This window comes from Stegodyphus dumicola, chromosome X2, assembly GCF_044657685.1.
Source record: "Stegodyphus dumicola isolate Sdum_Otavi_A_Nest chromosome X2, ASM4465768v1".
NCBI classification, from domain to species: Eukaryota; Metazoa; Arthropoda; class Arachnida; order Araneae; family Eresidae; genus Stegodyphus; species Stegodyphus dumicola.
Window position 1 is genome coordinate 26,577,908 of NC_140781.1, and position 24,174 is coordinate 26,602,081.

Below are 24,174 nucleotides of genomic sequence, written 5' to 3' on the forward strand. Positions count from 1 at the left end.
GACATGTGGCATCTCCAAAATTTTGCTATCACACACGGTTCCTATTTTTGATCTACAGAATTAAATAAATTTTTAACTCACTAAACATAGAGCACAGAAGGTGTTCAATATATTACTCACAAAGAAATGGGTTGATTGAAAGAGTGCCCCAAAAAGGTTTAAACTATATTACCATAATGCAAAACATTCCATAACTCAATTTTCTTTAGCTGAGAGGTTTTTTTTTTTTTTTTTTTTTTTTTTCTTTCTTTGGTAGAGCAATGATCCTCTTAAATTAGCAGAAGATTAAAAGACCAATTTAACAACAACCAGGAATAGGTGAAATTTAATGAGGTTATATACTTTAATTATGAGAAAAAATATTTGATAGCAAGAAAAATTCTCAAATTAAAATTAGGGGATAAAGTCTTTATGCACGGATTTAATAAGAGAATGTTACAACCAAAATACAGTGGGCCAAATGAAATTATTAAGAAGCAATGGAATGATAATTACCTAATAGAATTAGATAACAAAACAACTAAAGCCCACACAAGCAAGTTGGATTTTACAAAAGCCTTCATAAATTAATTCTGCAGAGAATGAGGATTAGAAAGGGAAAAAAAAAAAAAAAAAAAAAAAAAAAGAATGTCAGGTTCAAAAAATTCATTCAGGTTTGATTTAAAAAAAAAAGTCAATCTGGCTGTGTTCATCATGCCTACAGGCTAGACAAGTTGGCTGGTCCATATACCAGAAGAATTGAACTTTACTAAATATAATCAAATTGTGCTATGTAAAAGATTTCTTTAAAAAGGTGTTTAAAATCTTCCTATGAAATGAATGAATCCAATTTCAAAGTAAACTTGTGAAAATGTAATGAAATTTTGAATGTAAAATGAAATGTGGTCCAAATATAGAAACTTAAAAAATATAATAGAAAACGAAAAGTGGCTGTAATGAATAAATATGGCAAATATAAAGATGTAACCAAACAAAAGGTGTAAACAATGGCTAGGGCATATGTAACATGAAAAATTTAAATAAGAAATGTGATTAAATAAAGTGATGATTTGATTGATGTATCACATGTCAAATATAAATTGTATATATATCAACTGACATTTCTATTTGGAACCACATATACAGTAGAATTCTGTATAGTGCCAAATAATGAATATGTCAGATTATTAAGAATTAATGAACAGTAATTATAAAATGAAGTGTAAAAGTGCTGTTCAGCCAATAGTCAAAATTTAGTAGAAATAATAGTAATAATACAGTGCTATATTAGTGCTATTACATTACTTATATAACTTTGCCATATTATACTAGCAATACAAAAGTTCTAACAATAAGATAAAAGGATACTCTTCAGGTGAGCGAATATCAACTACAAGCAATTTTATGTTTTGTGGTTTTGTCCTTTTCTTAGACTCGGGTAAAAGATCAAGAAAATCCAGAAGATCTTCAGCTGATATTCTGGGGCACATTTCAGACTTTAGCTCACTAAGAGGCACAGGTGACATCATCTGTATGGGTACAATACATAATGAATCACATAAATATTAAAGTATTCAAAAAAGCTTGTTTTAAAGCATCAGCAAAATTCAAGTTTTTAACTGCCACTTGATATTTATATAATGCAAGAAAAGCTGCATCATAATAATTACATTATAAAAACTAATAGGTTTGCTTTAAAATGATGTAATTATTTAGATTCTCAAAATATAATTAAAAATAGCCTTTTTGTATATTCTGCTATATATTGCTATAGTAACTTCTATTTTATGCACCATGATAAAAGAAACTAAGATTATGCATCAAAAGTTACACACTTCAACGAATTTGCATTTTTCCATGAATCAGCATATAGAAAATGTTATCTTTAACACAGATAATTCTTTTTCTGTCCTTTATTTCCTAAAAGAACTAAGCTTACATAAATTCAAATTTAGATGCCCTTTTTTAAAAGCTGTTGAAATAAATATTTAACATGAGTTAAAAAAATTATTGTCATTGATGAGCAAAGAATAAACTTTATCACACAGAATATATTTTAAAATAATTCATTTAAAGTTATACTTTAAATTGATCAAGTTATATGTATCACATATGCTAAAGAAGTATATTTCAGGTGTCTGGGAAAAAGAAATTTTAAATTAGAATTAATAATTTCAAGTATATGACAACTATGATCTTTTTAAAAACATATACAGTCAAAAGTCATTAATCCGGATGCCCATAATCCGGACCTCAAAACTATAAACTTTCTGCACATGCATCAACACATAATGAGTTCACGCATGCATGTAATACCTTTACGCAAGTGCATATGCATGTACGCATGCGTGTTTATTGTATAACGGACGGTATAAGCTAAGCTAAAACAGAATTTTCAATGCTGGATACCGCCAAAGGATCTACAAAGCGAAAGCATGTTTCGATGTCCATCAAAAAAAAAAGTGGAATTGCTGCAAAAAATGAATAAAGGCATATCCTTTGTTTCTCTAACCATTCTGAAATCTGTTTATAAATTTCACGCTGCTCTGCAGAGGAGGGGAACATCGCGGTGTGCAATGAACTGGAAGTTGATCTGTCAGCACTATCCGTATCTTCAGGGCAGATGCTTTTATTTTATTTGGCTTATAGTTCATTACTAAATGTAGTATTTCATCTCGATTTACTCTGTCTTTGATATGATTTAAATCAAATTCATTATAAATATCACGAATACACATCAAATATTTTTCTGGTTGCAATTTTCTAATTTCGACTATGCATAATGTATGCTTTACGCTTGCGCGCGTTGAAAGAAATGTTTAATAAATAAAGCTTTTTTTTTTTGTAAATTTTGATACCCTTTAGATCATAATTTTCTTTATTTCATAAATTACGGTTTCATATTTTTAATTTTATAATTTCTGCATGCCATCTTACCAGATTTAAACTGATGATCTATAATCCGGAATCGCAGAAGTCCAGACGAGTCCGGATTAAAGACTCTTGACTTTAATAAGAAATGAAATTATTTCATCTTCCAAAATTATTTAATGAAGAACTTATATCATCTTCAAATGCATGAATATATAAAACATTTTTAGCATATGGTTTTGGCAAAAATGGATATTTGCAACAATGGCTAGGCTACATTAGGTTTATTGGCCTAATGTATTTTATGTTTATTGTTTATTGTTTATATTTAATGTTTATTGGCCTAATTAGGTTTATTGGTTTATTGGTTTAATGCGTGTGAAGTTTATTGGCCCTCATTTGCCAGGAAGGATGCCTCTTGTAGAGGACTTTTTAATAAAAATGGCTCATATTAACATTATACACGAAGAATAACACAAAAGTTATTATGCTGCCAGGTCACACTACTGGTGTTCAATGATTTTATCACTTAGCCACTGATGGACACTAACTGATTAGATATTTACAAAATGAAATTTATTAAACAGAATACTTAACATGAAGGTAGTATTCTATTTAATACAAAAAATAAAATAATACCCAAACTTTAATCAAATAACTATTTAAACTATTTAATACTGAAACTTTCATTAAAAATACAAAAAGCTAGTGAATTTAATGGCATTGTAATTTGAACACAAAAGTTGTTTTCCAAGCACAAAGAATAGTTTGGTTATTAAAAAGCTAAATAATGAAGTAATAATATAGAAATGCATCTTATTTTTTAAAATTGACTGATTGAATTTAATACAAAATCTTTAATTAACTCTCCATTTTTTGAAATTTTCCATAGTATTTGCAACTTATGGAAAAATATTCAAAAAAATGTTCACTTATCTTAAGGCACAGTTAAAAAATAATGGGTTGAACACTACACTTTTTTTTTTAATCTAAAGAATATTCATATCTTTTACAACATGAAAAAACTTAAATGTGTATCATGGAAAGTTAATTTTATCCGTTTACATCAATACTGACATGCATGCTAAACTGAAGCTTTCATACCTCATAGATCAGGTGACAAAATTCATTGAATCATAATTTTGGAAAAAAATAAATCTTTTTTGTCTCTCTGCCTTGTCCTGTGAAAAATCAGAAAAATACCTAGAAAATCTTCAGAGAAATTTTTAACTAAAACTTGAATTTTGATGCGGTAAAGAGCAGCTTCCACTACTGTGTATGCGTTTCTCCAATCAGTGAGCAAATTAACTTTGATTGACGCCTGTAATCCGGTCGATGTGCGGTGATGTATGAAGTTCAACTTCTAACTGTATGTCTGCGGATGCATTGGGGTCACGTGGTAAAAAGGGAGCAATCAGGTGTTGTCAACAAAAAATAATGGCGGCAGAAGTAGCGATGAATGCTGGGAAAGAATGTTTTGCTAAAAAATTCTTATTTCTGAATTAATATTATAGCGAGAAATCTGCATACTAAAAAAGACAGCAATCAGCTGAATTTAGTGAAAAACAAGATAAAAAAAATAAGATAACTGCAACTACAGTACTAGTTCTCTGAGAGCAATGATTACTGTCAAGACAATAAGGTGCAAAAAATATAATTCCAAGTCCATGAAATAGCAAAATTTGACGTGAAAATTATTTCCTAGTTCTGCATACTCATTTAACTTTAACGAAAATGAACGTCTGACTATATTAAACTGCTATAGCAAATCAGATATGGCATTAAAAGATTTGTTATTGTTTTCTTCTGAAACAGGTAAAAACTAAAAACGTTAATTGTAAATTAAATTTGATAGCCTTTTAAATATTCCACTCCATTAAAGAGTATGTTAAAGTTGTATTTCTCTGGCTATAAATATACCTTTTTGGCTAACATATACACTGGTTATCATAAATTAAGGAAAAATCACAAAAATAGCGATAACTCCCTCAAAAATAAGCCAAACCGTGTAAAATTTGAATATGTTGCCAAGTAAGAGTAGCTGAGTAAAACTACAATATGCAAATTAGTGGCGCTGCACTTGGAATACATCAACTGCGAGGAGAATAAAAGTCCATGTTTGAAACGTAACGACCTCCAGACATCATTTGCCTGAAGAACTGCGATGGAGAGCCATTGGCAGACTAGAGGCAGGATAAAGTCAAACAGAAGTGGCCAGATGGCTAAATGTGAGTCCTTCTGTGGTTCATAGACTTTGGAGGCGATTTTAAACCAAAGATTCGGCCTCTAGGAGGTTCAGCCAAGGACAGATGGCCAACTACTACGACAAGCGACGATGACCGATATTTGACATTTTGTGCATGCAGGAATATAACTGCTACTCCGACTCTTCTTAGATCCTCCTTTGCTGCAGCCACTGGAAGGTTGGTGTCAACGTCAACTATGTGTATAAGGCTTCATGAAGGTGGTCTGTATGCGAGACGACCAGCCATTTGAGTGCCGCTCACGTCACGCCATAGGAGGGACCGTTTGCAGTAGGCACGGCAACATGTCCAGTGGACGCCGTAATCAGTGGAATTCTTTTCTCTTTACAGATGAGTCCAGGTTTAGTCTAGAAAGCGATAGTAGGCTTTATTTGATATGGAGAGAACCTGGAACCCGTTATCATCCGTCAAACATCCATTAAAGAGATGCATACGGAAGAGGCAGTGTCTGTGTTTGGGGTGGCATCACTTTGGGTGGATGCACAGACCTCCATGTCTTTCCAACAGAAACCGTGAATACTCTGGTTTATAGAGATGACATCCTTGATGCTTATGTGCGCCCATGTGCTGGGGCAATAGGTGATGCTTTCCTGTTACAAGATGATAACTCAAGACTACACAGAGCTCGCGTCGTAGATGATTATATTCAACAGGAAACAATTATGCGTATGGAGTGGCCAGCTCGATCCCCGGACTTGAATCCTATCGAGCACGTTTGGGATGATTTAGAGAGACATCTAGCTGCTCTCAGTCTGCCCCCTCAGACCCTTGCCGCGCTTGTAACAGCTTTGCAAGAGCAATGGCTCTCGCTTTCTATGGAACTGACAGACCCCATAAATGAAAGCATCACACATCACTGTATGTGCTGTATTGCTTCTAGAGGCGACCATATTCCCTATTGAAGGTACTTTTCTTATAGCAAACTGACACCTTCGATTTGTTCATTTTATACATGTGCTAATAATTTTTATACTACCATAATTGTCTGGTAATTTATTTTTATGTTATTTGATATCTTACTATGTGTGGTATATTGTAGGTAAGTTTTGTAAAATTCTTCGTGCAACTTTTTCAGTAATCATGATTTTTGTGATTTTTCCTTAATTTATGATAACCAGTGTATTTGTAAGCACATGGAGTACATTTTTAGCAGTCCACTTTAAAAAAATAATGTTTTTTGTAAGATATGTCCTAGAAGCTGAAGAACAAACTCTAGTGAAGTTTTTAGACAATAGCACAATGAAATACGATCAAAAAATTTAGTTTTAAGAATTCATTTACTTGATGATGTAAGTCAAAATTGCTAATTATATCAGCATGGTGATAGCGTACTGGTAAAGCTGAGGGTAGTGAAATTTGACTTTTGGAGTCGTGAGTTCGAATCTCATACTCTTTTTCCACCCTGTTTGCAACTTTCTTAGGTTCGTATTCCAATTTGATCTGCATTTGTGTTTTATAATTTATTTCTATTATTATGTGCATTAAATATAATGTTTTATTTATGCTCTTATTTATTTAAATTTTCCCCTCAAGAATTTATTTTGAAAGTTATAGTATAATATGAATTTAAAGTATACTCCCTGTATATATATAAATACTTTTTTTTTGTTTCACTTTTATGTGACTGTACAGACATGTGATGAGACTTTGGGATGTTTTCAGCTCTAAACTTTCAATACGAATCAATATGAGAACAGTATTAATGCCCTGAACATTTTTAATAAACCAGTTTTTTAAAAACTTATTAGAATAATTTTATAATAACTTATTATAATAATTGCTTTAAAATTCAGTCCTCTCCAGCTGAAGCACAGGAATTAATTAATTAAATATTTCTATTTTATTTACCTTAAGTATGTATACATATATAAAGAGAAAAAAAAGGCTTATCTTTATAACTTCTATAAAAAGCTATGAAGTTAAAATTTATAAATTAAAAATAATATTTTGTGGATTATCTATAAAATATAACTGTGCATAGTGCATTTTAAAACAAATGAGATGTCTAATACATTATCCAGCTACAACACTGAAGAAATTGATACTAAAATTTTATATACTATCTGTTTTCTTCTCAAATTTGTGCATATTTTTAAAATATACAATCTCACATAGCATAACAAATTCTGTGTAAATATTGTGAACCTTTCTTTACAGTTGCTCTGTAATTTTAAGGTACCAGCTATATTTAAATGTGTTTAACTTTTTTATTTGTTTTGCAGTAACAGTACATTTTAGTTTTAATTTCATATTATTTTGTTAAAATTTAAGGCTTCTAGAAATGCAAAGGAATTTTTAAAAATTATTTCTGCTTCTATGCAATTAGAAATGTTCATAATATGCATTATAACCTTACTTATCTAAAAGTTGCTAACTTGCTTTACTTTCACAGTTCATAAGTAGAACTAAAAATTTCCAATAACATCGAATTTAAGTATTTTAAGAGTCCGATTCCCATAAGTTAAATCAGAGACATCTGGTGGCAATGAATGCAATTGACCACCGAACTACCGTAAGCGTAAATCCAACGCAATAGTGTAAACAATTGTCTGTCTGCGTAATGCGTTTCTCCCAATAAGCTACACGTTGGTAACGCACGAATGGAAACGGAGTTAAAACTATAAAAGGAAAAGAATATCTCCTACTCGTTTGAATAAAGCATTTTATAAGTGTAAATCAATATTTTATTTAAAAAAAGCACTTAATAATATACATTGAATCCTCTCATGGAGACAACCAGTTTGGAAAGTGATTAGCATTTCACAGAGAAAAATAAACATCAGCATGCATAGTTATGATCTCATTACCTAAGATTGTTACTTAACATGTATTTTATAATCAATCATATAAAACATATGTTAAGATAATCACTCCCTCAACCAACCAAAATTATAAAATATGTATTAAGATGACCACTCACAAAACCAACCAAAATTACTGTTATTTTTATGAAAAACAATAGCTAATTATTTCTAAATCATTAATTCCATCCTCTTTCAGTATGGTACAATTTATAACAAAGGCTTGATTTTTCTAGTTATAATACAACACTCTATCAATAATTCATCCATTCAATGGTTCATATTATTTTTTTCATTTTCCAACTGTGCAACCAGTAACATATTAAAAGTCAATATTCAATAAGTGTCAGAAGCAGATTATTTCTGCTTTAACATTATTGTGTTTAGTTGCATTTATTTTGAAGTGATAATTCACAGCATGTACAAATCTTTTTTTTTTTTTTTTCTTTTTCATTTTCAGTTCCATAAAGTGATTTAAATTAAAATATCTATAAAACAAAATGAAAAGTATCAAATTTAGAAACATGATAAAATTATTCAAAATACTGCTGGTGGACTGCTGCAAAGGAACTTCGTAAAAAAATACAATAGAGCGTTGATTTACTTCATCATACTGAATCTTTTTAGAAAATGGAATGATTTTTAACAGATAAAAAAGATAGTGAATATTTTTAAATTATTAAACAAAATTCACAACATATGTTTCATGCAAATTTTTTCCTTTTTTAACTTAACACATATGACCTAGTTGCTGCAGTTTAAAATATTCATCACATTAAAAAAATATTAAAGATAATTATTTGCAATCTTCTCTACAACAAACACCTCCACAGAAAACTCTAATGAACTACAACTGTAGAGAGGTCATATTAGAGAAGGCTCAATGCATTTTACTTTTTAAATTCTTTAGTAGGAAACCAAGTTAAAGATTAAATACAATGTCATTCCTTCCTAAATGTAAAAATTTTATGGGCAGTTTTTGTTATCAGTTAAAAAAAATATACATATACACATCAAGAGAATGCTTTGACTTCAGTCAGTAAACTGATCTTTCGCTTCACTTTAGTACATGTATAATAATTTAAAATACAAACTATATTTACAAGATCAGGATCTCCAACAGTTTCTTCTTTGGTCAATTTCAAATTTGTGTCAAAAGGAAGTTTGGAATTACAACTAGGATTTTCATGAACTCTGTATGTAATACTTTTAGGAGTACTGCAAAAGATTTTTATGGAATCTTGTACACAACGTTGTATATCAATTTCTGAAATACACAAAATGAGAATAGACTTTAAAAAAAAGCATAAATATATAAATAATTTACAATATTAAAAAGTATTTCAGTTTCTGAACACTTATGACAGAAATCATAAATGACAAAACTATTAAAAGTAACGAAAGAAAAAAATTATAAAGTGTATTAAAATAACTATTAAGGAAAGGTACTTTCACTTGATGCATTTTGATTCTTGCAATCTTCCCTTTTATGTGTCCCAAACAAAAAGTTGCACTGCTTCTTGTCATGCTTTCTTATGTACTTATTCCCCTCCCCAACATTTTCAAAATTTTATGTCCTAAAAGAGATTGTGGGTTTCTTCACTTACTTTTTTGTACAGTTTTTTTTTAACATTCCTAAGCATTACCAAAAAGGGAATTAGACAGGATTCATAAGTGCAGATAAGCTAAATACAACTTCCTTTTCTTTTTTTCTTTTCTTAAACTGACACAACTCAGCACAATCTGTAGCTTGATCTATCAGCTGGAATGCCCCAAATTTGGCTGGGGGAACTAATGATGACACTGAAAAAATTATTCCGTGGAAAACAATTGGTTCCAAATGTTGCCAATAAGGAAAAATGCAGCATTGTTTTAATCTACAGTACTGAAAATTTACATGAAACACAGGTAAAATTTGAAAATGCAAATGCTCTGTTAGATAAATGAAAGCAACATTAGTAATTTAGTCTATAAAGATAAGGGGAAGATACTGAAAGACATTTTGAATGCTGGCTATCTTCAATATGCTTCTTCAGCACTTGTTACTTGTAAAGCTGTTTATCTTCAGCAATCGAACATAATTACTGCTCTTCATGAGTTTAGAAGTCATAAAAACCTACATATAGAAGCCCTGTTAATTAATACATTGAAAGGCATAATTCAGAAAGTTGAAGAAACAGGATCCTTAGCAGTTTGGTTTGGTAGAGAGTGGAAACTAGTGTCAGACAGTCAATTACAGAAGTCACGACTACAATTGTTGATGGCACCCATAGAACTATTACTGGTAAGAGCAATGCCCCAAGAATAGCACAACAATTTGAATCTTTCAATGGTATGGCAAATCTTGTAGAAAGTTCTTCCCTTATACCATAGAAGATTAGCTGTAAGCAAGAACTAAAACGTAATGCATATGATAAATGGGTGCCATTTGCTCTGATATTTCTTGCCAGGATGGAGGTTGATGATGCTTGACCCTGTAGAGTTCTGTGGATAGATGATGCCTATTTTGACGTAAATGGGACTATTAACACTCACATTTCATGAATATGACCATTTAAACAATTCCATGCAGTTTAGAAAACACCACTGCATTCACCAAAAGTCACTTGGATGTGGCTTTATAGCAGATTCCATCAGCAGACCATTATTTTTTGAGAATATTACGCTAACAAGACGACCTACATGTACTGTTACATGCAAAGGTATCATGATATGTTGACTAGGTTTGTCAGTCCATAATTTTAGCAGAGGCAAGTGCAGTATCATGTGACTTTTATCCACCACCGCACATTGCTTGCACAGCATCTGTTATGCTACCACTTTACAGAAGATAGGGTGTCATAATTCCTTTTTTCCACTTGTGTAGCTGCCTGTATCTAATCTCATGTGACTTTTTCAGAATGGGGTATTTTGAAGTTCACGGCTTATCTTGGTGGGGGTCAATGACATTAAAAGACGACACATCACAGGTTGTGTTGGGTATCCTGGTAACTTCTTATGTTCAGCCATCATGTGTACAGAATGCAATGTGCGATTCATTAAAAGATGATAATATTTTAAGAGGTCTATTCCCTCACTGAGAAACCGAGTTTATTCAATAGTGTTATGGTACACTGAAATATCATCTCTGTAACCCCTTGAGGCAATTCATTTGCTGTGTGAAAGTGGTGCTGCATTGAAATAGTTCTCAGTCGTATAGATTAGAACAGTGCCAACTTTTTGCCCTATTGGCAACTTTAGAAACTAATTTTTTCCACGAAATCTTGTCCCCATACCGTCACAGCCTCCTTAGCAAATTGGGTGGCATTCCAGCATTGAGCTATGGGTGGCTCTGAGTACTGTAGGTTTAAAAACAAACAGCCTGTCCTTGAGCCAGGAAAAGACTGATACTTGTTACAAAATATTTACAACTTCAGCTGTTGTAAAAGTGATAAATTAATAAGTATTCCCATAATTAATGCATATAGCTGAATGTGATGAATATGTTTGCATTCAATGAAAATTCAATGAAAAATTATGGATTTTGTATTAAATGGAACGTCTGCTGCAGCATTTAAATAGGAACTAAATTTAAATCTTTTGCTCTTAATATAATCAGGATTAAAAAAAAAAAAGATTCAAGAAAACACTGAACAGCTCTTTGTTTATGCCTGCATACTACATACATTATCAAGAAAACAGAATTCACAGAAGTACCAAAATTTTGAGCAGCACAGAATAAAGATTAGAAACTACTTATGTGGAACAAGCAAAGAAATCATTATATCCTTACGAATATTATAAATACAAATGTTTTGTTTGTTAAGCTTTCCCGACTTAACCGATCATCATGAAATTTTCAAGAGATATTTTTGATATATTAGAAAAGGTTATAGGCTATAAAATGTCTTCGTATGACTTTAATTAGACGAGACATTAATTAAAAACTACATTTTCCCCTTACTTTGTTGGTTTTTTTCCTATTAAAGAGATTTGGCTATGCACCAATTAATTTTTTCATAAATATCTATGGAATGGCGGTTAGTTGAATTTTGAGACACATAATCCCAGATTCTAAAAATTCGTCGGAATCCATCGATACCATTCTCATCTTCGCATGACTTTAATCAGCTGAAATATTAATTAAAAACTCTGAAAACTCTAATTTAAATGAGACTCAATAGCGACATTAGGGATTTTTTCTTATGTCTTCCTGTGCCCAATAAATTGGTAATAAAAATTATAACTTTTGATCTAATTATCCAAATTTTTCAAAATTTAGAAACTTGTGTCACACTCTGAATGATAGGAACATTGGTGGTGGAACTGTTTTTGGTTGCTTAATTATTTTGAGCTTAATCGCACATGAAACAATACCCTGCTTGCTATTGTAACTCTTTGTTGATAGGCTGCGATTTGAAAATGACGGAGGGGATAGCTGGTATCCGATTGACCGTTGGGTTGGTGAAAAGGTCAAAGTTCACAAATTTACGCGTGGAAAATCATTTAAAATTTAATAACTTGATTTTTAATTGACTTACTTGAAACTATTATCGACATTTGTGATATATTTAATGTTTTGTTTCATATTTCTTAAAAATCTATATATTCATGTTATATATTTGTTATTGTTGCTTGAAAAATTGCATTTACATTTTATATTTTTTACATTTTACTATGTGCGATAACAGCTATTGTTTTATCATTTTAAGGCACTCGAATGTTCTTTATTTTTAAAAATAACCCTTTGGTGAGGCGTAAATACAAAATATCCATGGCCTATAGGTATTGAAAAAGGGCAGTATTTACTGAAATCTTAAGCGGGGTGTAGTGCTTCCTGAGTTACATTCTTTTGTGCTATAAAATTTGTTACTTTATATTAATAACGATGTGACTGCTTTCACTACCTACGAACATTTATTAAACTTATGATAATTCAACACCTTACCATATTTACTTATCCCCTCCTTTTTTTACTAATTTTACGGCATGAAAATCAAGATGAAAAAATTATGTAAATAGTTTAATTTTCGAAGCACTTGGTTACAGAGAGAACTTAACAAATTAAAAAGTACTCATAAATAAATTATCCATAAACAGCACATTATTATTTATTTGAAAGAAAACTACATTCCTATAAGAATACATAATAATATTAATTAATATTAACAATTAATATTAATTAATATTAACAATTAATAGCAATATCAAATAAGATAGCTTCATTTTTACTTCCCTGTATCTTGAATCTTACTACTCTTCTTAGTATCCACAGTTACGTCCTAGCTTCAAATCAATCAATATTAGTGTAACTGTTATCCATATTATCTGCTATAGCTTGCAAAGACATTGCCCACAAAATTTGGCTCATGCCACTCACAAAGCCCTCATGTCAAAATTCCATTACTTTTAATGTGTTACCATTGATAGCATCTGGGAAAGTTTGTCATGACTTCATACGCAGTTTGCAGGAAGCTGCCCTTGTTAGCAAGAAGAAAACAGCAATTACAAGGGCAAAATCATTTTTTAATTTTAGGCAAGCTTGCTTTCTGAATGCATCAAGGAAAGGGAAAATTACACGAATATTAAAATTTTTTCAGAAACATGAGCTATAAAGCTGGGAGGGGGGACACATAAGCAAATACAGTATCTATAAAGATTCATCCAGTATGTGAGAGTAGAAATAAAATTACTTCGCTTTACATACGGTTTTTTAACCTTTGCTTGAATTAATGCTACAGTATAGGAATTTGTAAATTATCTCCTCAATGGTCAGCCAAATTATAGCAATAATGCAATCTTTATAAGTCTCAAAATAATGCACAGAATACAATTAAGTATGCAATAATTGATGACATTTTTTATACCACTGAAGATAACCATAAACAAGAAAAAAATCTTGATAAAACAGGAACAACTTTTGCAATTTCTATTCCAAAATAAAAGAAATAAATCAGTAAATCTTAGGGCATAACATAACACTGAAGATTCATCAGTATTTGTGGACACACTATAACTAAATTACCCACTGATGAGGCAGGCTAGTTCATCAAACGAAGCTTATCTCAAACTGTGATTACTTAGCACCAACTCTCCTGCAGACTTTTTTACATGATGCAGAGGCTGATTGAATTCATGTATGAGAATAGAAATAGTGTATGGTTTGTTGTAAAAAAATTCAAGCAAGGAATTTACACAAACTTCAGAATGCCACAATATTTGTAATTTTACCTGCACTATTAACAAGGTTCATATTTATGCACATAAATACATGGAAGAAATACACACATATTTATCGAAACTCAATAAAATGACAAATTAAAGCAAAGTAACTAAAACATTTCAGAATTAAAACATTGTAAATTTCATAGTTACTTATAATTCTCATGGAGTAATAACTACATGATTCTTACCTGGCATATCTGAAAACATCAAAATACATTCATTGAAGCCATATGACAGTAAATTATTTCTCAGCTGTTTTAAAATAGATACTCCTATGCAGAGAGGGAAAGAAGAATGCCCCAGCAACAATGTATCCCAAAGATGAAATATTTTATGTAGAGGAAACACATCTGGAAACAAATTCAACACACAAATATTAAACTTGTAAAATACAGATTAAGCTCTCAAAATTAAAAACAAACACAATAATGCTAACTAACGTTTTAAAATCATGCAAAAATAAACATTTGTTTTATTGCCTCTTTTATGGCAGACCTAACAGGGTAAGTCAGAAACATCTGATGATTTTATTTCTACTTTAAGGACATCTGCCATGCAACACTGCAATACTATGAGCCACTATGTTTACTGTCCTTGTAGTTAAACTGAGATACAGTATCAGTCTGCGCAAGACTATATTGTGGTGGTAGAAGAGTTCATAAAGAGAGTCAGAGCTAATACAACACAACTTTAGTTGATTTGATTCTCCTAGTTGCAAAATACTTTGTTGCAATGGGTATTAAAATGACATCAAGATGGAAATATAAAGGACAGCAAACTGTGCTGTACAGAAAAATTTTTGTAAATGAATCAGGTTCAAAATGAGAGAACACAATTCTGGATTTTTATTGATCTAAATACTTTTTAACTTCACCATGTACGACTGCAGTCTCTTCAATCCAGACTCAGTTAGAAAAACAATTTAGAATTCTATATATTGTACTATGGAAGACAGATAAACAACATAAGCATATAATTTATGAATATTCACATTTAATATTTAAGTTTACATTAAACATGCAGAAGTTAATAACTGATCTAAAATTATTGGTATGGTATTAGATAATAATAATAGGCATTCAAATATGAAATTATCCTAAACTTGGAACCAAACATCTTCTATACACATTGAAAAATTATGAACTTGATTTATATGCACAGTTAAAAAGTTCCAAGAGCTTACTGAGCTATCAAGGAGAAAATAATATGTATATGAGATGTCTCTTGAGGAGAGGAAATTACAATACTGGGAAATGGTCCATTTAATTGCTCCATTCTAAACGAGGGTATGACGTATTTTTTCAACACTGTTCTTTATTATTTATTGCAGTAGATAGTCTTCTCTATCATGCGAAATATCAATCTGGAGCTGTCTATAACACATCACATGCAGTTTCTCACAATCATCATAACTACAACTCTAGGTCTTCTGAGGGTGAAATTTACATTTTCACATTCTTTTCTATAACCACATACTAAATAACATTCTTGAATAATTTTGTTAACCATCATTCAAAGATAAATATAATCAGTATTCTGTTGTCCCTAATACATAATACACAGAAACACATCACACAGAATCATTGCAATCAGAAGCCAATATTCTAAGTTCATAGTAAACAGGTGTTCTATGAAGCCAATTCAAATGTTCAATGAAAAAATTAATACACTACAGTACAAAGTCCAAAATCTGGATGTCCATTATACGGAATGATCTACTATCCGGATCTCAAAACCACTAACAACTTTTTCTCATAGGCTTTACGCATGCGCATTTGATTTCCCCCTCTGCGCATAATAAAACATCTAGAGAGTCCCGATTCTTAATTTCCCTTCAACACTAAATAAAATGCCTTGTTATTGAAGAAACAATCATTTTAGCATAAATTTGTACGATCAGTAATTTGGCTCCATTGCTGTGTATCTGTTTGGCATACATCTCAAACCGAAACATTCCACTTAGATACATCGTTGATCTGACGCCAACCTGGTGAATCATTATTTATTATACTTTCCTTTCAACACTGCATGTTTATCAAAACATGAAAAATTGAGTACCGACTCATGTAGCGATGCCTAAACGATTTTTTATGTTAGTAATTGAATAATAAAAGAGTGTGGTAGCCTTTTATGGTGACATTATGCTTGGCGATGATTACAAATTTAAGTTAAATGCGATAAAAATGTTGACAAGAAAAAATTTACCAAAAATTTGTATCCATATGCTAAAAATAGATTTTATTGATGATACTCATAGACCCAAAGATTACATTTAGGGCTATTTGAATTAAGAATAACTGATTTGTTATTCACATAAACCCAGCAGAACCAGTACCACTGCTTGTATGGCCACATCGAGTTGCAGAATTTAGCACCCATAGAGACTGCATCAGGCGATAAGATATCTAGCGCCTGTCCTCAATAAGGGTTAAGTATGTGGTGGGAATTTATCTATTCAGAACTCTGATAAGCCTTACACATGTGCAAGAAATGGACAAAAATATAATAAATAACTGAACAAATACAATTCAGGCTTAATTGTCTCAGTGCATTATAGAAGCAAGATAAAATTTAACAGAACAACTTGTTGTTAGTCGCCAAGCTCATGATGCATAGCCAAGTATGTATAGTGGAGAATAGCTAAATTTGATGATGATAGCCGCTAATTTTAAAGGTTTTCGGATCTAGCGCTGGCCCTCAATAAGGCTTAAGTATGTGGTGGGAATTTATTTATTTAGAACTCTGATAAGCCTTAAGCATGTGCAAGATATGGACAAAAATATAATAAATAACTGAACTAATACAATTCAGACTTAACTGTCTCAGTGCACAATAGAAGCAAAATAAAATTTAATGGAACAACTTTACGTCAGTCACCAAGATCATGATGCATAGCCAAATATGTATAGTGAAGAATAGCTAAATTTGATGATGATAGCTGTTAGTTTGAAAGGTTTTCGGATATCACAAAACAAAGGTGAAGTTTTCCAATTAACAGATTTTGTAAAGAAATGTGGAGAAGTAATAAATGAAGATGATATAAAAGAAGTTTTTGATTGTGATGACAATGCTTCTCAATCATCAATCAATTAATGAATGGCAAAATCTGTAGTATGGTTCTAAATCCAGAAAATACCGCTACCGATAGTGAAGAAAGTGACAGAGAAGTTACTGAAAACGAGAAAATTTCTATTGACAAGTTAGTCAGAATTCTTGAAATAGCAGTTACAGGACTTCAACAATGTAACCAAACAAGAGATTATGTCTGTCTACAGAATTAAAGAGAAAGTATTAGCACAAAAAAAGAAGCAACTTATATTGAAAGAAATGTTTAATAAGGTAAATAAATAAATATTAAGCTTTTTAAAAAACTTTTTGATACCCTTTAGATCATAAATGACGATTTCATATTTTTAATTTTATAATTTCTACATGCGATCTTACTAGATTTAAACTGATGATCTAATATCCGGAATCGCTGAAGTCTTGACGAGTCCGGATTTTGGACTTTGTACTGTATTAAAAAGTTTTGCATAAGGAAAATCAATACAATATTTTTTGTGTGGGATGCAAAATATTGGGATTGTCTGCATGGAATAATTTTTGTATGTAATCAGCAAATGCAAATGGCAATTAATTTTTTTAGCTATAGATCATAGCTGATAGGGCAAGGATCAATTCCGAGCTTTATGTTAACAACACTGTGCCCTTTCACCCAAAAAACATGAGCTTCTCTTGGAAAATAAGCCAGCTCATTTTTAATTTTGAACTGTTAGACATTGGTGTATCTATGCAGTTCCCATCTGAATTATGAGAAGTCAATGCGGTTTATTTCACCGACTTCCAATAATCACAACTATTTGATTTTTTGAATTAAATAAGTTTACATAAGTCTTGCATCATGTTAAGTTTAGATTTATTGTAAATAGTTTTCATGTCAGGTAACAAATAATTTTATCATAAACAAACATCTCATCTTGATATCAGTGATGAAATGCTAATGAAAAAATAAAGGATACATTAAAAGATTTCCGAAACACAAAGTAAATGAAAACAACAATTTGAAAAACAATGAAAGTAAGTGATAAAGCTTCAACTTGTGACATATAAAACTGCTCAGTTAGTAGCATTACAATGAAAGCCACATGATAACCGAATCTCTTATTTCACTGGCCAGCTGAAGATTTCTGTTATCTGACGACATAATTTGCAGAAGGATTAATGATGGGTCTTGTGATGAAGAAAGCATAGTTACAGGTGAAATTGTCACTGACTTCCAATAATCACATTCTGTAATGTCTTGTGCATTACAGGTACAGAAAAACTAATATAAGTTGCAAGGTTTATCTCTTAGGTTTTGTATGATTTATTTATGACCAAAAGTTAATACATCAGATTTTGTTTAAAACGTGATTGAACTTTTGAAAAAGACAGGTAGAAGCTAGGCCAGCATTTTTGTAGCATCACAGTGATTGACGTACTGCTAAACCCATCTAACTGTTACGCTTTTGTCCCAGTTTTGAGGAAGAACAACCCTGGGGTGGGGTAGTCCAAGGATCTCCCACCTCTCTTCCCTTACTATAAAGCGTTTATGAGGACTTTTAGTTCGCCATGTATTTTGAGCACTTCCTTGCCACACAGACACGTAGAAGTAGAGCTCCAATACACTTACTGTGCAGGTTCATACCAATTTTGAGGGTGAACGTCAAGGAAGGCAGTCCGTCGAGCACCCCTTCTTACCCTAGCCTAACCCATGGAGGTAAGACACAAATGAGAGGCCCAAACTGGTTTTCCCCATACAATCCCTCGAAGCAGTAAGACACTCCTCTTGGTGAACAAAACATTCAGTGATGCCATTAAGATCAATAGGTTTTGACAAGATTGGAGGCAAATATTTTATAATTATGCTGGAAATATAAGTATATATGTTCTTTTTCTACAATATTCATAGCCCTAAGTATGAGAAAGAATACATTTTTAAACAACATTTTACTCTGAATGTTAATTAAATGCTATACTTTTCCCAGAACAATTTGCTCAGAACAGTTTTAATCTGAACGAAAAGTTTTCTGTAATTAAATTAGAAATAAATTTGATCTCATCTGGTTAATGATTGCAAAAATTAAGATATAGTTTTATTCAAAATTTAATCTACTCTAAGATTGCTTCTTTGACCTAATTACAAATTTTACATTGGCATGCTTCTCTTCCGATTTGATATAATAACAGATATTTAAAAAATAATTTTCTAACTTATACTCACATTTGTACACATACATTACATTTAAGTAAATACAAGATTGTTGTCTTAACTTTGACAAAACAACTTTCCTCACAGTATCTAAAGAGAATTACTAGGGCATTCAGTAATATTTACATTGTCATTTATGAGTTCAATTTTAAAATCATTCATATTTCGTTTATTATTCCCATCATCATTTTCATAATTGGCATCAAAATGAATTTTCTTCATATTTAATTTGCGTAGTCTTTACTCTGCATTATTTTTCTTTTCTTTTCTTAGTACAGTATTGGGATTTTTAACAGAGTATTTTGGGCCAATCCAAGCAAGCGATTTTTCATGTCATCTTCACAATCACTGCACAGAAAATTGCAGCAAATTCTTACATTCTTCACATTAATATAATCTTTAACACATGTACCCATTTTTTCGCCAAAAGCAAATCGTACTTTGGAAAAGTATGAAATACGACATCACAATCTTCCTCATTTTCAATTTTATGGCACTTTGCTACAATGCAAGAAATCTTATTAGATAAATGATACTTCACTGCAGTGGTCTTGAACTTACAGTGCACAATTTGAAAGTGGCAATCTGGGATGGGTTTTGATGAGAAAAATCAAAAACTAATATTTCTAGAGATTCTTTAGCAGCTATTCCACTACTAAGGCATAGTGACAATTTAACGAAACTTTGGGAGGTGGAAACCATTGAAATTAAAGATCCCTATGAACTGTATACCAGTAAAGAAACTGAAGAAGCTGTCAGAGATCATTTTAAGAAGACAGTCACTATAAATAATGAAGGGAGATATGAATTTAAATTGCCATGGCAAGAGGTTGAGCATCTTCCTGATAATAAAACTTTTGCTGAAAAAAGATTAAATAAACTTGCATCAAAACTGATTTTGGATGGCAACTATGATGCTAACAATTCTACTGTCATGGAATGGCTTGAAGATAACAATACAATTATACTGTCATGGAATGTCTTGAAGATAACAATATAGAAAAGGCATCGTCTGAAGAACTTCCAGTTCCCTCATATTATTTTCCTCACCACAGAGTTTTTAAAGAAAATTCAACAACAAAACTTAGACCTGTCTTCGATGCCTCGAGTAAACAAAAAGGTAGACCTTCTTTAAATGATTGTTTAGAAAAAGGAACAAATACCATTGAAATAATACCTGAAGTGTTTCTTAAGTTCAGTCAAAAGAATATAGGATTGATTGCTGACCTAAAAAAGGCATTGTTGCAAATATCTATTTGTAAGGAAGACAGAGATTATCTCCATTTTCTCTGGTGGAAAGATGTCAAAAATAAAGAGCTACAAGTTTTTAGACATAAAAGAGTAGTTTTTGGAGTAACCTGCAGCCCTTTCATTCTTGGAGCTGTTATCAAATATCTTGAGAATGTAAAACATGAAGCTAAAGATACTGCTGAAAAATTAAGAAAATCATTTTATGTCACTTTAAATAATCACATTGGATTGCATCACTTCAGTCGACTCAGAGGAAAAAATGCATAAATTTGTTAAAGTGTCTACCGAGTTGATGGCCAAATTCGAATTGAGAGGGTGGGAGTGTACCAAATGTAACAGGCCAGGAATTTTAGTCGAACCAGCCTGTCTTGGGACTATTTTGGGATCGTTATGAAGATATCTTATTTTGTAATGTCAGTGGAGTAACTAAACCAAAACAACTGATAACTAGAAGAATTTTGTTCTCATTGGCTCGGCAAGTTTTCAATCCCATTGGATTTTCTAGTCCAGTAAATCTTTTACCAAAACTAAGGCTCCAAGAAATCTAGAAATCAAAACTGATTTAGGATGCTGAAATACTAAAAGAAATGGTAAAGCACTCTTCAAAGTGATTTGATTAACTTCATTTGCAAAAACTTGTGAAAATTCCAAGATTTATATTGATTGATGATGATTTTTCTGTACGTTTGCATACATTCTGTGCTGCCAGAAGATGGAATCAAGTATGCATCAGTGTTTGAAATTTGGGTGTTGATCTTGCGGGTCCACTTGTTCTGAAGGGAGGACTCAAGAACTGGACCGTTCTATACACCTGTGCAGTCTTTAAAACTGTTCATTTGGAACTACTGCAGTCCTTGTCAACTAAGGGGGTTTTACTCAGCCTAAGAAGATTTACATCCCGTTGAGGGCGACCTCTAATCATTTATAGCAATAACGAGACCTCTAATTTCATCAGTACAAATAACCTTTTCAACTCGAATGACTGGAAAGTTAGTGGAATTGGAGGCCAGTTTAAACAAAATAACTTGTAAGTTTAATTCCCCCTACCACGGTTTGGTGGGGAGGGTTCTGGGATACAGTCAATGAAGAAAGTATTGCAACATGTGCTAGGTAATACAAGTCTGACACATGAAGAAATGTCATCTTTGATTTGTGATTGCGAATTCATAATTAATGCAAGGCCTATTACATACACATCAGAAAATCCAGATGATTTGCAGCCTTTTACTTCAGCAACATTCCTGCAGCCTATTCAAGAAGCGGGCATTCCTGATATAGATCATATAGACAAAGTGAATTTCACAAAAAGAATTCAATACCAACAACGTCTTAGAGAAAATTTGAGGCAGAGGTTTACAAGAATATTGTATAATAGAGTACCTTGGACAACTACTGGTCAAATGATCTTAAAAACTTCCAGAGCATTCAATAAAAATTGGTGATACTGTCTTAATTGAAAGTATCAATCAAAAACAAGCATTTTGACCACTGGGACATGTAATCCACATTTACCCTCGTAAAGACAGTAATAGTACATTAGTAGATTTGAAAAACTGCTTACGGAGAATTACTCGGACCTGTACAACGTATATATAGTTTAGAAATTCAAGCTTCAAGTAATTCGAATGAGGAGGAGGAACTTTCAGAAAAGAAGTTGGAGATTGTTTACGAAGTTTTAAGAAAATCACCAGAAGTGGTCGGAACATTAAAACGCCTACTAAATTCAAGGACTATGAATTTTAAATTAGATTTTGTAATTTTATAATATAATTTTGATATATCATTTATGAAAAGGTAGGAGAATGTTGCATGATTAATGTCATTTAAAGCACTACCTATTTATTATGGTTTTATATCTTAAGTTTCTCTCAAATGGCAGCATTGTTGATATATCTGTTTTGTTTTGGTATGTTGTGAATCGAGAAATTACCCTAAGTAAGCAGTGGTTAAGTTACATTTCTGAAATAATGAAAGTTTTTCATCCTTAAGATGTACAGATCATTTGATCATTATACTAAACTCTACTTCTAAATAGTCGCATTAATAGGTACAGGTAAGCCTCCTACAACACGGCATCCTGTAACATGGTTTCACTATAACACGATTAAAAAATTGCGAGAACCTTCCTACAACATGGTTTTTCTGTAACACGATAAGAAAATTGCCTAAGCAATCCGAATAAATTTAATGAACTCCGCACGAAGATTTTTCCATATTGAGCAAAGCATCCATATAGTCATTTAACACATAAGAATCCTCATTTTGTAAGTTCTGTGAGTTGTCTCCCAAGATCTGCTACCTGTAAGAACAAATGTCTTCAGAGAGACGAGCCACGTGGTGGAGAGCGATTGTTGAATTCTTGACCGGTAATGGAGGAAAATTGTTCCCTTCCATGACCTTTAAAGCACAATTGCACAACAGAAACAATACCCAGTCTCAGAGAACAATCACCAGATAACAATGAAGAAACCTCACTATCGCAGAAGGTGAACAATATGAGGTTATAATAAGTACTCTAAAACACACAACCTGCACGTCTGGCTACCAAAATTCAAACCCTCATCTTCGTGGCCTGAAAACAAAAGTGTCTCACGCTGCTAGTCGGCAGTCTGCATCTAGCCATGATGTGTTACAGAATAACTTTTCATCTTTAAGGCATTAAGTTTCAGTCTCAAAACTTGTCTGATAAAGATAAAAAACAATGTTTAAGAGGAAATTCATTTCTTTAGAAGTAAAAATACAAATTTTGGACCATCCTTTAAAAGGAGAAAAGGCATCTCACATTGGAAAAAATTTTAATTTGAACGAAGCAGCAATCCGGACTATTAAGAAAAATGAAAAAGAAATAAGAAATGCAATTTCTGCAAGATCTTCGACATTCACAAAATGTGCAGTTCAACCAGGCACCAATAATTGCCACCAGGCACCAATAATTGAGAAGATGGAAAAGGCACTCAGCATTTGGATTGATGATAGCTGTCAAAAAAGAATTCCATTGGATGTTAATATCAATAAACAAAAAGCACTCAGAATTTTTAAGCACCTTAAAGAACATGGAGAATTCTCTGTCAACCCAAATTTTCTGGCAAGCAAAGGTTGGTTTGAAAATTTCAAAAAGCGTCTTGCAACTCATAGCATAAGAATTCAAGGAGAATCTGCATCGGCTGATTATGAAGCTAAAGTTTGGCTTTTAAATCATTTTGTGCCAGACGCTGAACATTATTAAATCAGAACAATTTGAGCTTCAAAGTTCTATTACTATTAGCTGATGCTCCATGTCACCCACAAGATTTGAATCATCCAAACGTCAAAATACTGCTCCTACCACCTAACAATATTTCGTTACTCTAACCATTGGATCAAGGTCTTATTTAAACCTTTAAAACATATTACATAAGAATAGCATTACAGTGTATTTTAGATGTAATAGATTCAAAGCCATTTAAGGAAATCAAAATCATTTATGGAAGCTTTGAAGACATTTTCAATCAAGCACTGTATCGACATTGTATCTTTGAAAGGACTGAAAGCATGAATGTTAAATGCATGTTAG

General features: G+C 31.9%; 1 protein-coding gene across 3 annotated transcripts in view; it reads right to left on the reverse strand.

The window, feature by feature from the left end:
• Positions 1 to 24,174, reverse strand: part of LOC118182946 (TBC domain-containing protein kinase-like protein) — a 140,853-nt gene that overhangs the window by 7,866 nt on the left and 108,813 nt on the right. For all 3 annotated transcript variants that reach the window (XM_035352329.2, XM_035352328.2, XM_035352327.2), the window contains 3 exons: positions 14,308 to 14,469; positions 9,019 to 9,182; positions 1,348 to 1,508 (listed from right to left, as the gene is read on the reverse strand). In XM_035352329.2, coding sequence (XP_035208220.1) covers positions 1,348 to 1,508; positions 9,019 to 9,182; positions 14,308 to 14,469 — 487 coding nt within the window. The remainder of the gene's footprint in view (positions 1 to 1,347; positions 1,509 to 9,018; positions 9,183 to 14,307; positions 14,470 to 24,174) is intronic.